Below are 14,249 nucleotides of genomic sequence, written 5' to 3'. Positions count from 1 at the left end.
GCTCCAATAATTCCCATGTGGTCATTCTGGTGGTGATGTACACTTGATGAATCAGATTTATTATTAGTAGGTGACATGAAATCTGCCCGCTTCGTTCACATAAACCTCACCCACTGTCACTGTAGATTAGTGTCATTTCTTGGAAATTCATGAACCGAATATCCTGTTGTATATGGATTTGAACATCCAAACACAACACAGCGCTTTCACATCGTTATTTTTGTAAGATTCCAATAACAATATCCAATTTCAACAAGTAAACAAGCACGGAGTCAGATGAACCGAAACGACCCAGATAACCGGGGTTCCACGCGTGACATCATGCGAGATTAGCCCTGAGGCAAGGCTGCCTTTTTCTGGGATCCGGACGCCACGATTTATCGACAGTTTTGTGCTTGATAATAAAAATTATTAATATTATTTTCCCCCTGCTTTATTAATTCATGTTGGTCGTTACTAATGATGTATATTCATTTTAAAAGCATTACAATAAGGCATTACATACACTAACAAACTGAACTCTTATAATTAGGCTAAAGTAAAAGAAAGGTAATGTACAACCCCAAATCAGAAAAAAGTTGGGACTGTAAGGAAAATGCAAATGAAAAAAAGAAAGCAGTGATTTTTAAATTTACTTGGAGTTGTATTTCATTACAAACAGTATAAACCCAAGATATTTCATGTTTCGTCTGGTCAACTTCATTTCATTTGTTAATATACATCCATTCCTGCGTTTGAGGGCTGCAACACATTCCAAAAAAATTGGGACATGGGCAGTTTAGGGCTAGTGGTGAGGGAAAACAATTATATAATGATGTGATTTGAAACAGGCGATGTCAACAGGCGATTATAATCATGATTTGGTACAAAATCAGTATCCAGGAAAGGCCTAGTCTCTGAGGAGTAAAGATAGGCCGAAAATCTCCAGTTTGTCAACAAATGTGTGAGAAAATTATTGAAATGTTTAAAAAACAATGTTCCTCAAAGAAATATAGGAAGGGATTTGGATATATCACCCTCTACTGTGCATATCATTATTAAATGGTTCAAGGAATCTGGAGGAATTTCAGTTCATACAGGGAAAGGGCACAAGCCTAAGCTGAACACCCCTGATCTCCGATCACCCAAACAACACTGCATCAAGAACTGTCATTCGCCTATTAGATGATATAACCACATGGGCTTGGGATTACTTTGGCAAACCTGTGTCAAACACTACAATATGGATTTACATCCACAAATGACAGTTAAAATTTTACTGTACAAAAAGGAAGCCTTATATTAATTGTGTTCAGAAGTGCTGTTGACTTCTTTGGGCTCGGAGGCATCTAGGATGGACCACCACACAGTGGAAACATGTATTGTGGTCAAATGAATCAGTATTCCAGGTCTTTTTTTTTTTTTAAGAAATGGACACTCTGTGCTCTGGACCAAAGACACAAAGGACCATCCAAGACTGTCCAAAAGCCAGGGTCTGTCATGGTATGGGGTTGTGTCAGTGCCCTTGGCAAAGGTAAATAACACTTCTGTGATGGCAGCATTAATGTAGAAATGTACATTGAGCTTTTTAAGCAACATATGCTGCGTCAAGGTGACAGCTTTTCCAGGGATATTTCAACAAGACAACGCAAAACCACATTCTGCACACATTACAAAGGCATAGCTGTGGAAGCAGAGGGTGCCTGTCTCCAGTAGAGAATGTATGTCAAATTCTGAAAAAAAAAAAAATGGCAATGATGATCCCCTACTATTGCACACCTAAGGACCTGTTTGCAGGAAGACTGGGACAAGATCACACCTGAAATGATTCATCACTTGGTGTCTTCAGTCCCTAAACATCTTTTAAGTGGCAATGGAAGGAATGGCAACATTACAAAGTGGTAAATGCTTTACTGTCCCAACTTTTTTTGAATGTGTTGCAAGAATCAAAATTGAAATAACCATGTATTTTGAAAAAACAATCAAATTCATGAGGCGTAACATCAAATAACGTGCTGTTGTATTGTTTTGAATGTAATACAGGTCAAAGATAATTGACAAATCATGGTTTTCAGTTTAAATTTCAACGTACTGTCCCAACTTGATACGGGGTTGTATACGCCGCTACAAAACACCAAGAGCCATCGCAAAAAAGATGTCAACAGATAAAGCCTAAATAAATAAAATAGCTTTTGGACTACTTTTATTTTGCTTCCGCTTTGAAGCACTTCCCCAAAAAGCAGAAGCGAAAGTTGGGCAAGTGGCTTCTTTGTCCTGTCACATGGTTTCCATCTTCTGTGAACGGAAGGTGATGGACTTCTCAGGTCTCATGTATGCCACTTTAAAACATGCAGTCTATATGTATTGTAGCATCACATCCTACTAGCACAATACAGTCATACTAATATTGGAATTTCCTTACTGTGTGTCACAATCAGGACAAAATTTAGAAACCTGACCGATGATAGTACCGAGTGCAAGACAGGGTTAAAATGTAGTCTGTGAAGAGAACTTGTAAAATATCATTTTTACTGTTAATGCGCAGCCACAGCCAAAACAACTTGAAATCTTGGCGAGTCACTACTAGTCCGACCTCCCTTTTCATGTGATAGTGCTGCCTGGACATGTTGCACCTCTAAACTGGAAATAGCCCTCCCATTTGGGGGAGGAAATAATAAGCCTTGAATACAACACAGCCACTTACGTTAGCATATTAAATAACTAAGGTGAGCTCATTTTAACAGAAATAGCTGCAGAAAATAGTAATAGAGAGATAAGTAAACTGGAACCAGCTCAGCTTCAGAGTTCAGTTGAGAGAAAGAAAAAAAAGATAGCAAGTGTGAAGACAGATAATTAGCAGTGATAAGGCAGCATACATAATTACGAATTAGCTCCTATTAGTGCACTGTACACATATTTACATAATTTGCTGTGCGAACTAAAATATTTATCTTTACTCTTCTAAGTGGCTCAACCTGCATGCAGAATTATGCTCTACAGCCTTTGCATGATATTTAATGACTTGTCAGACAGATAATTTAAATAAATAAATAAATAAAAACTCAGTCCATGGATACGATAGAAAACATTATCAGGTTATCTCAACCGAGCAAAACCAGCAGAGCGATATCAGAGATATACAAAGTTGTACACAAAGAGCAATTAGCTGTTCTTACAGCATACACTACCGTTCAAAAGTTTGGGGTCACTTTGAAATGTCCTTATTTTTGAAAGAAAAGCACTGTTCTTTTCAATGAAGATCACTTTAAACTAATCAGAAATCCACTCTATACATTGCTAATGTGGTAAATGACTATTCTAGCTGCAAATGTCTGGTTTTTGGTGCAATATCTCCATAGGTGTATAGAGGCCCATTTCCAGCAACTCTCACTCCAGTGTTCTAATGGTACAATGTGTTTGCTCATTGCCTCAGAAGGCTAATGGATGATTAGAAAACCCTTGTACAATCATGTTAGCACAGCTGAAAACAGTTGAGCTCTTTAGAGAAGCTATAAAACTGACCTTCCTTTGAGCAGATTGAGTTTCTGGAGCATCACATTTGTGGGGTCGATTAAATGCTCAAAATGGCCAGAAAAATGTCTTGACTATATTTTCTATTCATTTTGCAACTTATGGTGGTAAATAAAAGTGTGACTTTTCATGGAAAACACAAAATTGTCTGGGTGACCCCAAACTTTTGAACGGTAGTGTATATGCACTGATCAGCCATAAAATCAAAACCACTGACAGATGATGTGAATTACATTGATTATCTCATTAGGCACCTGTTAAGGGGTGGGATCTGTTAGGCAGCAAGAGAACAGTCAGTTCTCGAAGTTGATGTGTTGGAAGCAGGAAAAATGAGCAAGCATAAGGATCTGAGTGACTTTGACAAGGGCCAAATTGTGATGGCTCGATGACTGGGTCTGAGCATCTCCAAAATGGCACATCTTGTGGGATGTTCCCGGTATGCAGTGGTTAGTGCCTACCAAAAGTGGTCCAAGCAAGGACAACCAATGAACCAGCGACAGGGTCATGGGTATCGAAGACTAGCCCATATGGTCCAATACCACAGAAGAGCTACTGTAGCTCAAACTACTGAAAAAGTTAATGCTGACACCTTTGGTTTAGCCAACATTAACTTTTTCAGCAGTCTGTGCTACACTGTTGGATTGGACCATAAGGGCTAGTCTTCGTGCCCCATGCGAATCGACGAACCTTCGACGACCATGACTCTGTCGCCGATTGTCCTTCCTTGGACTACTTTTGGTAGGTCCTAACCACTGCATACCGGGAACACCCCACAAGATGTACCATTTTGGAGATGCTCAGACCCAGTCATCTAGCCATCACAATTTGTCACTCAGGTCTTTACACTTGCCTGTTTTTCCTGCTTCCAACACATCAACTTCGAGAACTGACCGTTCTCTTGCTGTCTAACATATCCCACCCCTTAACAGGTGCCTAATAAAATAATCAATATATTTCACTTCAGCGGTTTTGATTTTATCCCTGATTGTTGTGTTTTTGTTTTTTTGTACATTACTTGTATTTCTGATGCAGGTCAAACTCATAACGTCCAGTCCTATGCATATGATGCACATGTCCTGTCTTTAGTTACAATGATGCTATCTTAATAAAGTGCAGTGACAGTTTACCTCAACCTTCAAAGAGATGCATCCTTTCAGAAACTCCCGAATGTTGGCAATGCAGTCAGCTTCACATTTAGGATCCGGACAATACTGCAAAAACAAGAGGATCTATAGCTATATATATATACATACACACACACACTAGTAATAATACTACTAATGTCACGATGGGGATACGATCTACAACCGTTAGTGTTATTCAAAGCTGAGAAGAACGCATGTTTTGCACAAGATTCCTGTATTAACGCTGTAATCAGCACGTTTAGGACGAATTAGCCGAAAGAAACCGCTTTTCCAAGTTGGTTATGCAAAAGTATTTCACTGCTCTTCTTGTCAGCAGAAACTCTGATCTTGCCCTGAACACTCACAGCCCTCTTTCCTCGTCACACCAGGGGAGAGAGAGAGAGGGAGGAAAAGCTTTTATAGAGGAAGTGACGATCTGCTGAGGCTCTGTGGTGACAAGTATGGACACATTAAAGCAGGACTACTGTGTAAAACTGACATGCATTATTATTATTATCATCTATAGCTACCACGCGCTGCTTTGTTCGTTTACCAACATGCTAAATTAACCTATAGCAGGCCTTTATCGAGGACAAAGTGGAGTGATGGTGTACTATTTTCACATTCTAACTAGTTTTACTAGTCAGTCAAACCCAAACAGCAAGCCAAGCTGAACTCCATATTAAGAAACGACTTAAACATGTCGGAAATGGATGGCTGTGGTTTCTACAGTCTCATCATTTGAGCAGCGTAGGGTATTTGAATCTACGGAAATGAAACCACAGACTAAATCATTAGGCATAGAATATGTATATATTTATTTAAAAAAAAAAGTTTATACATGGACAATAAACAGGACCGAGTCTGGTATAAAAAGGACCCGCTTTGTTTTGTGTAACATGATACAGGCGGCTGAAGACGTTAGAGAATGCGGAACACTTGGTCCTGAGACCGGAAGTCAGAGTTTACATCGCAATTACAAGGGCGTTTTTAGACTTAAAAAATAAACCGTTAAGCAAGTATTCAGTGCATGTTATTTCGCACATATTTTAGGCTTCTCAGCAGGCTAGTTTGAAGTAAAAGCACGATCACATCCTTCTACACTCCCATCCAGTTAGTTCAAGCTTGCAGCTGAAAGTAACCAGAAAGTGCATCAGCAGTTTCGTCTCCTTCATCCTTCTGAATCACGTTACCTTTGCGATAGATCCCGGTACCAGTCGCTCCATAAGCTTGCACAAAACGACCCCATCCCTGAGTGATGCTTTGAGAAATCCTTCCGGATCCGCGATGTTCTTTTTCGGGGAATTAAGGACTCCTAGGGATATGAGCCAGGTTACAGCTTGCTCCTCCGGATTCATGGCTGATCGAGCGGCGCTGCTGCAGCACTCAGGCCGCTGCGCACTGCTGCCCACATCCGCAACACTTCTGCTTTGCGGAACAGCATTCAAAACATCAGCACTGACTTCAGCAAGAGGATACTGTACATCCCCGCCAGTCTGATCTTTCTACAGGACTACATGCACGTAGAATAGACCTCATTCCTACTGAGAAAATGCTGCTTGTAACTTCTGACTCTACATTAAGCCACACAATATACTTGAATTACACATGGCTCTGCAATAAAAACACAGACACAGCTTCAAAGTAAATAAAACGTTTATTTAAGAGGAAGAAATCCCCCCCCACACACACACGTGTGCGCATCACTTCTAGACTTGGACTCCATTCCATCTGAAGGACCCACTTAACCAGGATCACACTAGATCTGAATCTGAAAGAAAGAAAAGAAAGGAAGTGAGAAACTAGAAACGGTTCATACTGTTTAAAAAAAAAAAAAAAAAAAGTCTATGGGAGCAAGTATACCTGATGCATGTATAGCTCCAACCAAGTGTCCATCAGCACTGAAGAACTACAAGCTCTGGTCATGTTGATCAGGCTGTTACGGTCATCCTGCAACAAGACAAATCGGATTAACGTACAGCTGTAGCCACAAACATTTTATATATATATAAGAAAATAATAAAAAGGCACGAGGGCAAAAAATTTAATGCATCAGGATCCAATTTGACTGGCTTCCAGTTACTTTCCAGGCTGAATTTTAGAACAGTGTCTTTTCCAGGTGTCTCCTTTGTTAGAATGGGCATGCTTGTGAGCAGCTTTGGTTTTGTTAAAAACTAAGGCAACATCTAAAATAAAAAGGGTTCCACTGACATTGGTCTGGATACCATTTGAAATTTGGGGGACTTAAAACTACATTGTAGAAAAATAGTCCACAGGTGGGAGGCTTCATCTTAATATCCTTAAAATGCCATGTCACTTGGAATGTGGTGTTGGAGAGTGGGAATTCCAGGTTTCGCCCTTGTCATTCATTCCCGAGACTACGGGCTTTTAAATTCAAAATGATCCACTGATTTTTTTTATTTTTTTTTTACAAAAGATTAGGCAGACTCCTTTGGTTGCGGACTTTTTTTTTGAGGAGGGGGGGCTTTTTTCCTCTATTTTTATTAAAAGTTGATCAAGCATGAAATAACTGTACAGGGTTAGACTGCAGGTTATCATCTGTAAGGCCAGAAGAGGTAAAGATGGGGTGTTAACTAATCTGAAGTTGAGATACCACTCACACCATTGAGTCAAGTTCACTTAGACCAGAGACAAAAGGGTTTGCTTTGCTTACCAGCTGATGTCAGGTTTAATCTGGTGTTGGATTGTTTCCTGCATATTGGTTGTCTTTGGATTGGTCGTTGCAAGCCGTCAATGTTTAGGCTTTGTGATGAGGAATCCATTTGCACTGAGGAAAACTATACTGATAAAGAGTTTGGCAAAGACATTGGTCTCGTTCTCAACAGACTGAACATAGTCAACAAGATTCTCCACAATCTAAAATGGATCAATTTTAAGGTTTCCCCCTCACTGTAAATGAGGCTGGGAGCTGAGTTTTCACCATTTACATGGGTCCTCTTTGAACAGGAGTGGGGCATGAATGTTTTGATAATTTTTTTTTATTGATAAATGAAAGACAATACTCTTGGATTTACATCACTAGGGCACAAAACTAAAACACTCATCACTTAAATTGGCAACAGTACTATTAAACGTGATGGGCAGGGGAAAGAAACAAACTGTAACACTCAGGAAAAAACTTGACAAGGTTGCGTACAGAGTGAAACCGAAGATTAAAGTTCATCTAGAAGTTAAAAGTTTAGCCTCTCCGTTGTCTCACAATGTGACCTAACCCTTTTCCAACACAGAGTCCATTTCAGTACCGACTTCGGTTCATTCCTCTATCTGCTCGATTAGCTCCACGACCCCGAGGTGCGCCTCGGCTTGAGCTGCTGTATTGGCGAGGAGGGTAGCCTCTCTCGAGGTCTTGCCTGGCCGGGCGCTCGGCACGGCCAGCAGAGTACGACTCACTCCGACCGCTGGGGTAACTGTCACGACTGCCATAGCCATCCCTGGAACTGCTGCCATAGTCGTCATAGCGACTGCCTCCACCACTCCCACCGTAGGATGGAGGGGGGCCCCTTGAGGGTGGGGCACTGCGTGAGTTACCTGCAGGGTCAACGGGTCATGTAATTGGCAAAATTCACAGACATTTTTGTGCAAGTTGTCAAGTTCCCATTGTCCTAAATATATTCCTCATGGTTGATATGAATGATTTACAGATCAGGGCCATTAGCGCTCAAGCGTTCCATGATTTAAATGTGACGTGATTGAATCTGGAGCTCTGGATTTATGATCTAAATCAAGTTAACATATTGGTTCAACTGGTTTCCTTTAGGAATAAGGTCAAGAGGATAGACTGTAGTTTGACCACTTTGCTTCTTGTTTGATTTAGACTGAGCTCTTGGAAAGGCTCGGGAGGGGGAATCTCTTGAGGGATTTCTTGTTGAGCGATTCTCAAATTGTATGACTTTAGTAGAAAGGAAGCTTTGAAGGTACCCTTGACTATTTGGACTGACATGAGGCCATCTTGTTCCAGGAGCACACAGCGCTGTTTGGGTACATCCTTAAACTCTTTTCTAGAACACTAAAGTTTGGAATCTTACCGTAACCATCATAGGGGTCTCTGTAGGAGCCTCCACTTGCTCGCTCCATATAGCCTCTAGGTTCACGACCGCCCCCATAACTGTCACGATCACTACAAACGGGGGGTGGTGGTGTCACTTTCAAGGTTCAATGTCTCACAAAAAGATAAGTGGAAAAGAAACATTTTATACCCATAGCTTCGTGACATTGAACCATAATCATCTCTGGAACTGGACTGGGATGGATAGTCACGGTATGAATAATCACGTGGTGGAGGTCCATAGTCCCGGCTGTCTCTTGAGCTCATGTAGTCCCGGCTAGAATAGCTATAGAACATGGATTGTGAGGACCACCAAGATACAGATGAAGGTATTCAATTATAGATTTGTGCGACTTACCTGTCTTTGACACTATAGTGATCATCACGTGGTGATGGGTAGTCATCTCTTCTTGACATAAGTGAATCCCGACGAGGAGGAGGGGGACCATAAAGATCCCGATCCCTTGACATTGGGGCTGCAAAACAAACAAAAACACAGTGTTAAATAAAACTGAAGTACAGAACTGAAAACAAACTTAATGAAAATTGCTTACGTCTGCCCATTGGCCCAGAAGGTGCTGGTCTCTTTGGTGGTGGCCCTCCATTGCGCATTGGTGGTCCTCTTTTTGGCGGGGGTCCTCTTGATGACATCCCTTTAAAGAAAGGCTCTACAGTCTATGTTATCACAATACTTTGCAGACAAACAGACAAACACTATATACATCAAAGGCTCAGTACTTCTTAGAGAACAAGTGAAAAATCAGCTCCAACGGATCAAATTAAACAAGATCATCACAGCCCACAGGTTATGAATTGCAAAACTAAGGCAAAAGACAAGAATCTTTGTGCATGTTACCTCTGCTTGGTGGTCCACGCATTCCACCGGGACCCCCTCTGGACCCACGCGGCCCTCGAGGAGAACCACGGTTGCGTGGATGCATTGAAGGGCCTCGACGGCCAGATGACTCAAACTGAGGCTTTGTGGCCTGCTCGACTTTGATGGGCTTACCATCAAGGGCCTTGGGAAAGCAAGGAATTACCATCAATATTTATCAGCAAACAAGGATTTCTCAATAAAATAATTGATAATGCACACAAGTAAGCTCAGTACTTCTTAGAGGACAGTTGGGCGAAATCAGTTCAAACTGATCATTGCCACAAAGCAACATCACAGCTTACTACCACAATTTAAGTGGATCTTACCTTTCCATTCAGTTCCCGCACAGCATCTTTGGCATCAGCAGGATTCTCATAAGTCACAAAAGCAAACCCTCTGGACTTATTTGTCTCACGATCCTTCATTAAAATAACTTAAATTCAGGAGAAAGAGAGCCCAAAAAAAAAAAAAAGTTAGAGCAAACCACTTAATTTAACAATTCATGATAGCAACTGCATTTACGCAAGCTCAGAACTTCTCAGAGGTATTGATTTATTTTCATTTTGTGGATCAATTCCAAAATTGTTCATCACAGCTTGCAAGACAATGCTGATGCTCGAGTACAAATGTAAACTCAATAGCCAGCTCTGTATCATGTTCATTTTTAATTGACTTTCAATTGTGCCATCATGTTAGCTTCCCGAATTCATACAGCAGTTTATTTAAAAGTTAAACAAACCCAGATATCAAAAATACTTCTTATCAACACTACTTAGTAATTACTAATCTTACTGACTTTTAAATCATCAAATGTCAATAATTACCTTCAGATAACCGGCCGAATTTGCTGAAATAGCTTTCAAGAGCTTTCTCTGTCGTTTCAGTGTTCAAGCCACCGATGAAAAGCTTCCCAGGTCTGTCTGCCTCTGCCATGGTCAACTATTAACTTTAATAAAAAGAAAGAATAAGAAAAAAAAAATTTCAGTATGAAAAAAAGGTTGCATATAGCAGATTGAAAAATCTCTCCTGCCTGAGGGATGTGTTATTCATAGCCATTTTACTCTTGGGCTTGAGCTAAAAAGTTAAGAACATGACCTGGAATATATGGTGTTTGCATTAAAAATAAAAAAATACAGCCTGCATAGATAGTGTTTTTACAAAGGACCATGAAAATTACGAATACGAATACTTTTGTCCACAATGTGGAAATTTGTCTTCAGTTTCACCCAAACATTTAAACAATTAAACACTAAAAATCACAATACACAAGTCAAGCACTACATTTTGTAAAAACAAAAGAAAGAAAACTAAGTTATACTATAAAATACATCAGCACTCAAGAGTGTTTAAAAGAATGAAATAGCTGAAAATATATAATAAATAAATAAAACCAATAAAAAGGACTGGGTGAATTAAGTAAGAATCCCTGTATTATTTATCGCCCTTATTCCTTTTGGGACGAAGGAGTTTTTAAAGATGTTCTTATTAGCGTTGGGCACTCGAAAACGCCTCCCAGAAGGTAGAAGCTCGAATTCACATTACTAAAACAGACTTTTCTAATATGTTAATTAACGAGCATTTCTATTTTGGTAAAAAGCATCCAGCTCGTGTACCAGCTGCATATTACTAACTGTACAAGCCAGCGACTAAGCTAACCTGTTAGCCAGAGTTAAACTACACAGTTCTCACAGTAAAACAGCATGAGCTAAACATCCAAGCTAATATTCACTATCAGAGCAGCAGTGCACAAGGTGATTCCCGACACACTAAACCCGAGAGAACTCCAACAAAACCCGCTGCTGTTACATTAGCAGGCTAACACCACCTAGCTTTAGCCGGTTGCTAGGTTAACGTGATGCACAAAATGGCGGGTGCTGCAGGCGGGTTGAGAGCTTTCTCACGCGCCACGGCCATTATGGCTGCATTGCTTGGTTCGCTCCCCAGCTACAACCATTATGAGCAACGCGTGAACGGCTTTAAGTCGTGCTCACAATTAAATTGCACTTTTTTTAAAATATTTTTTTAAACAAAATGACCTTTGTAACATCCTATAGTTGCTATTTAGCGTCCAGCCGCGCGAGCAGGTTTGTTAGAGAAGCGGGTTAGCGATGGGACTAGAAATGTGTTACTTGTTTAAAATGGCACTATTGAACAACTTTTAATTAATATTTACAAATAACTTATTCCTTAAGCTAGATTAAACCTAACCAAAATAGCGCTCACTTACCAGCTACTCACCTGAAACCGTCACACACTTAACAGGGGCGCTAAAGAAAGACCTCACGCTGCTTTTTATCATTCAGAAGTCCCACCCGCGGTAGCAAGAATAATTCACGCCGTGAAAAGTTAACACGCTCAGCTTAAACTCGCATGCGTACATATGGTGGCGCATGCGCTGTACTCGACCAGTAGTGTCGCACAAAAAGTTGATACTTGCGGTGCATTCTGGGAATCAGAGTATCATGCATTTTCAGCGCATGTAAACTGCATCAAACAGGATCAGAACTTTAAAGTGCCATTCCACCATTGGATGTATTTTTTTGGCATAAAATACAATATATTTTATGACAACATGACTAGACAGAGAAATCTTTTAGCTTCAAAATGATATATCAAACATAATTTTTTGACAACGACAAGTATATTAATTTTGCGACCAAAGTCACCTACCCTTTTAATTTCCGCGCAGTAGTGAAACGTGATGTCATCGGCAGGTTCCCCTTCTTGTGTACACACAAGATTATCAGCACAGATTATCAGCAATGGCGGATAGAACGCGATTGTCAGCTTCGGAAAAGAAGCGAAGGAAAATAGCAAGTGATGCCCAAAGGAGACGGTCGATGGTGAATATCGGCACAGCAATCGACAAGTGGAAATCGCGTTCTATCCGCCATTGCTGATAATCTGTGCCATGTCACACGTGACGTGGTACACAAGAAGGGGAACCTGCCGATGACATCACGTTTCACTACCGCGCGGAAATTAAAAGGGTAGGTGACTTTGGTCGCAAAATTAATATACTTGTCGTTGTCAAAAAATTATGTTTGATATATCATTTTGAGGGGCGGCACGGTGGTGTAGTGGTTAGCGCTGTCGCCTCACAGCAAGAAGGTCCGGGTTCGAGCCCCGTGGCCGGCGAGGGCCTTTCTGTGTGGAGTTTGCATGTTCTCCCCGTGTCCGCGTGGGTTTCCTCCGGGTGCCCCGGTTTCCCCCACAGTCCAAAGACATGCAGGTTAGGTTAACTGGTGACTCTAAATTGACCGTAGGTGTGAATGTGAGTGTGAATGGTTGTCTGTGTCTATGTGTCAGCCCTGTGATGACCTGGCAACTTGTCCAGGGTGTACCCCGCCTTTCGCCCGTAGTCAGCTGGGATAGGCTCCAGCTTGCCTGCGACCCTGTAGAACAGGATAAAGCGGCTAGAGATAATGAGATGAGATGAGATATCATTTTGAAGCTAAAAGATTTCTCTGTCTAGTCATGTTGTCATAAAATATATTGTATTTTATGCCAAAGAATACATCCAATGGTGGAATGGCACTTTAATGAAGCCCACATTTTAGAAACATGACAAATCATGGGCCACTCTGTACTCTGCACAATGCCAGTAAAGTTGAATCTAATATAATAATGTGTAGTCTAGTACAACAATTGCTACAAACAAACAAACAAACAAACAAACTACATATCCTTATACAGGGTGTCTCAAAATAGATGCAACCCATTAACATTATAATAATTTATTACTCAGGCAAGAAACTCCAAAAATGATTACATTTTCTAGAAGCTGATATTATAACAATTAAGATTTAAGGTACGGTGGTGTAGTGGTTAGCACTGTTGCCACACAGCAAGAAGGTCCTTGGTTCGAGCCCAGTGGCCGACGGGGGCCTTTCTGTGTGGAGTTTGCATGTTCTCTCCGTGTCCGTGTGGGTTTCCTCCACAGTCCAAAGACATGCAGGTTAGCCTAATTGGTGGCTCGAAATTGACCGTAGGTGTGAATGTGAGTGTGAATGGTTGTTTGTGTCTATGTGTTAGCCCTGTGATGACTTGGCGACTAGTCCAGGGTGTACCCCACCTCTCGCCCATAGTCAGCTGGGATAGGCTCCAGCTTGCCTGCGACCCTGTAGAACAGGATAAGCGGCTACAGATAATGGATGGATGGAAGATTTGAGGTCTCTAGCTCAAAGGATACATCCATTAGAGCATGTGTTCCAAATGACTGCTGTTGCGCTGCAGACAAACTTGAAGCCGATGAGCGAAGTCAATCACCCTGACACACTCTTCCTTCATGATGGCACAAATCTTCTAGGTGATGGTCACTTTCAGTTTAGCAATGGATTGAGGATGATTCTCATACACATGGTCTTTCAAGAAACCCCAAAGATAAAAATCTGGGGGGGTTCAGATCGGGTGAATGCAGAGACCACTCTGGTTTGCGGCGCTTGCTGACCAGCTGATGAGAGAATCGGTGGTCCAGCCACTCCATTGTGATGTTGGCTGTATGTGGAGTTGCCCCATCTTGTTGGAACCATGGTACATCTCAATTCACGTCACGACGTGTCCCAAGTGCCCTTTAGAACTTGTTGCTTACACCGTTTTGAACGATTTTGTTTCCAACTAAGTAGTAACACAAAATATTTTTTCCTCCTTTGTCCAAGGCATTTTGACTAAT

At 41.1% G+C, this 14,249-nt stretch overlaps 2 protein-coding genes and 3 non-coding genes across 9 annotated transcripts in view; all 5 read right to left on the bottom strand.

The window, feature by feature from the left end:
- arhgef6 (Rac/Cdc42 guanine nucleotide exchange factor (GEF) 6) overlaps window positions 1-6,074 on the bottom strand; it is an 89,024-nt gene extending 82,950 nt beyond the window's left edge. For both annotated transcript variants that reach the window (XM_060927791.1, XM_060927792.1), the window contains exons 1-2: window positions 5,828-6,074; window positions 4,638-4,721 (exon numbers count right to left, since the gene is read on the bottom strand). In XM_060927791.1, the coding sequence (XP_060783774.1) occupies window positions 4,638-4,721; window positions 5,828-5,992 (249 nt within the window). In that variant the 5' untranslated portion in view covers window positions 5,993-6,074. The remainder of the gene's footprint in view (window positions 1-4,637; window positions 4,722-5,827) is intronic.
- A 198-nt stretch (window positions 6,075-6,272) lies between these two features.
- rbmx (RNA binding motif protein X-linked) lies at window positions 6,273-11,924 on the bottom strand. Of its 4 annotated transcripts, none has more exons than XM_060927787.1 (10): window positions 11,816-11,924; window positions 10,402-10,523; window positions 9,904-10,010; window positions 9,557-9,719; window positions 9,255-9,368; window positions 9,059-9,176; window positions 8,852-8,986; window positions 8,681-8,772; window positions 6,498-8,183; window positions 6,273-6,405 (listed from the first exon to the last, which is right to left on the bottom strand). In XM_060927787.1, exons 2-9 carry the CDS (start codon window positions 10,508-10,510, stop codon window positions 7,891-7,893), a joined length of 1,131 nt encoding a protein of 376 aa, XP_060783770.1. In that variant the 5' UTR covers window positions 10,511-10,523; window positions 11,816-11,924; the 3' UTR covers window positions 6,273-6,405; window positions 6,498-7,890. The 4 variants fall into 4 exon arrangements, with proteins under 4 accessions (XP_060783770.1, XP_060783769.1, XP_060783772.1 ...); XM_060927786.1 differs by having other exon boundaries at window positions 11,805-11,913; XM_060927789.1 differs by having other exon boundaries at window positions 6,498-6,584; window positions 11,805-11,913.
- On the bottom strand, window positions 9,428-9,499 carry LOC132891095 (small nucleolar RNA SNORD61). Its single transcript, XR_009655272.1, has one exon. It is a non-coding gene; the product is annotated as a small nucleolar RNA SNORD61 (small nucleolar RNA).
- On the bottom strand, window positions 9,801-9,875 carry LOC132891096 (small nucleolar RNA SNORD61). The gene has a single exon (XR_009655273.1). It is a non-coding gene; the product is annotated as a small nucleolar RNA SNORD61 (small nucleolar RNA).
- On the bottom strand, window positions 10,102-10,173 carry LOC132891094 (small nucleolar RNA SNORD61). The gene has a single exon (XR_009655271.1). It is a non-coding gene; the product is annotated as a small nucleolar RNA SNORD61 (small nucleolar RNA).
- Window positions 11,925-14,249: the final 2,325 nt, after the last annotated feature.

The sequence above is a fragment of the Neoarius graeffei genome, chromosome 8 (genome assembly GCF_027579695.1).
Source record: "Neoarius graeffei isolate fNeoGra1 chromosome 8, fNeoGra1.pri, whole genome shotgun sequence".
NCBI classification, from domain to species: domain Eukaryota; kingdom Metazoa; phylum Chordata; class Actinopteri; order Siluriformes; family Ariidae; genus Neoarius; species Neoarius graeffei.
This window is presented reverse-complemented; position numbering and strand designations above follow the sequence as displayed.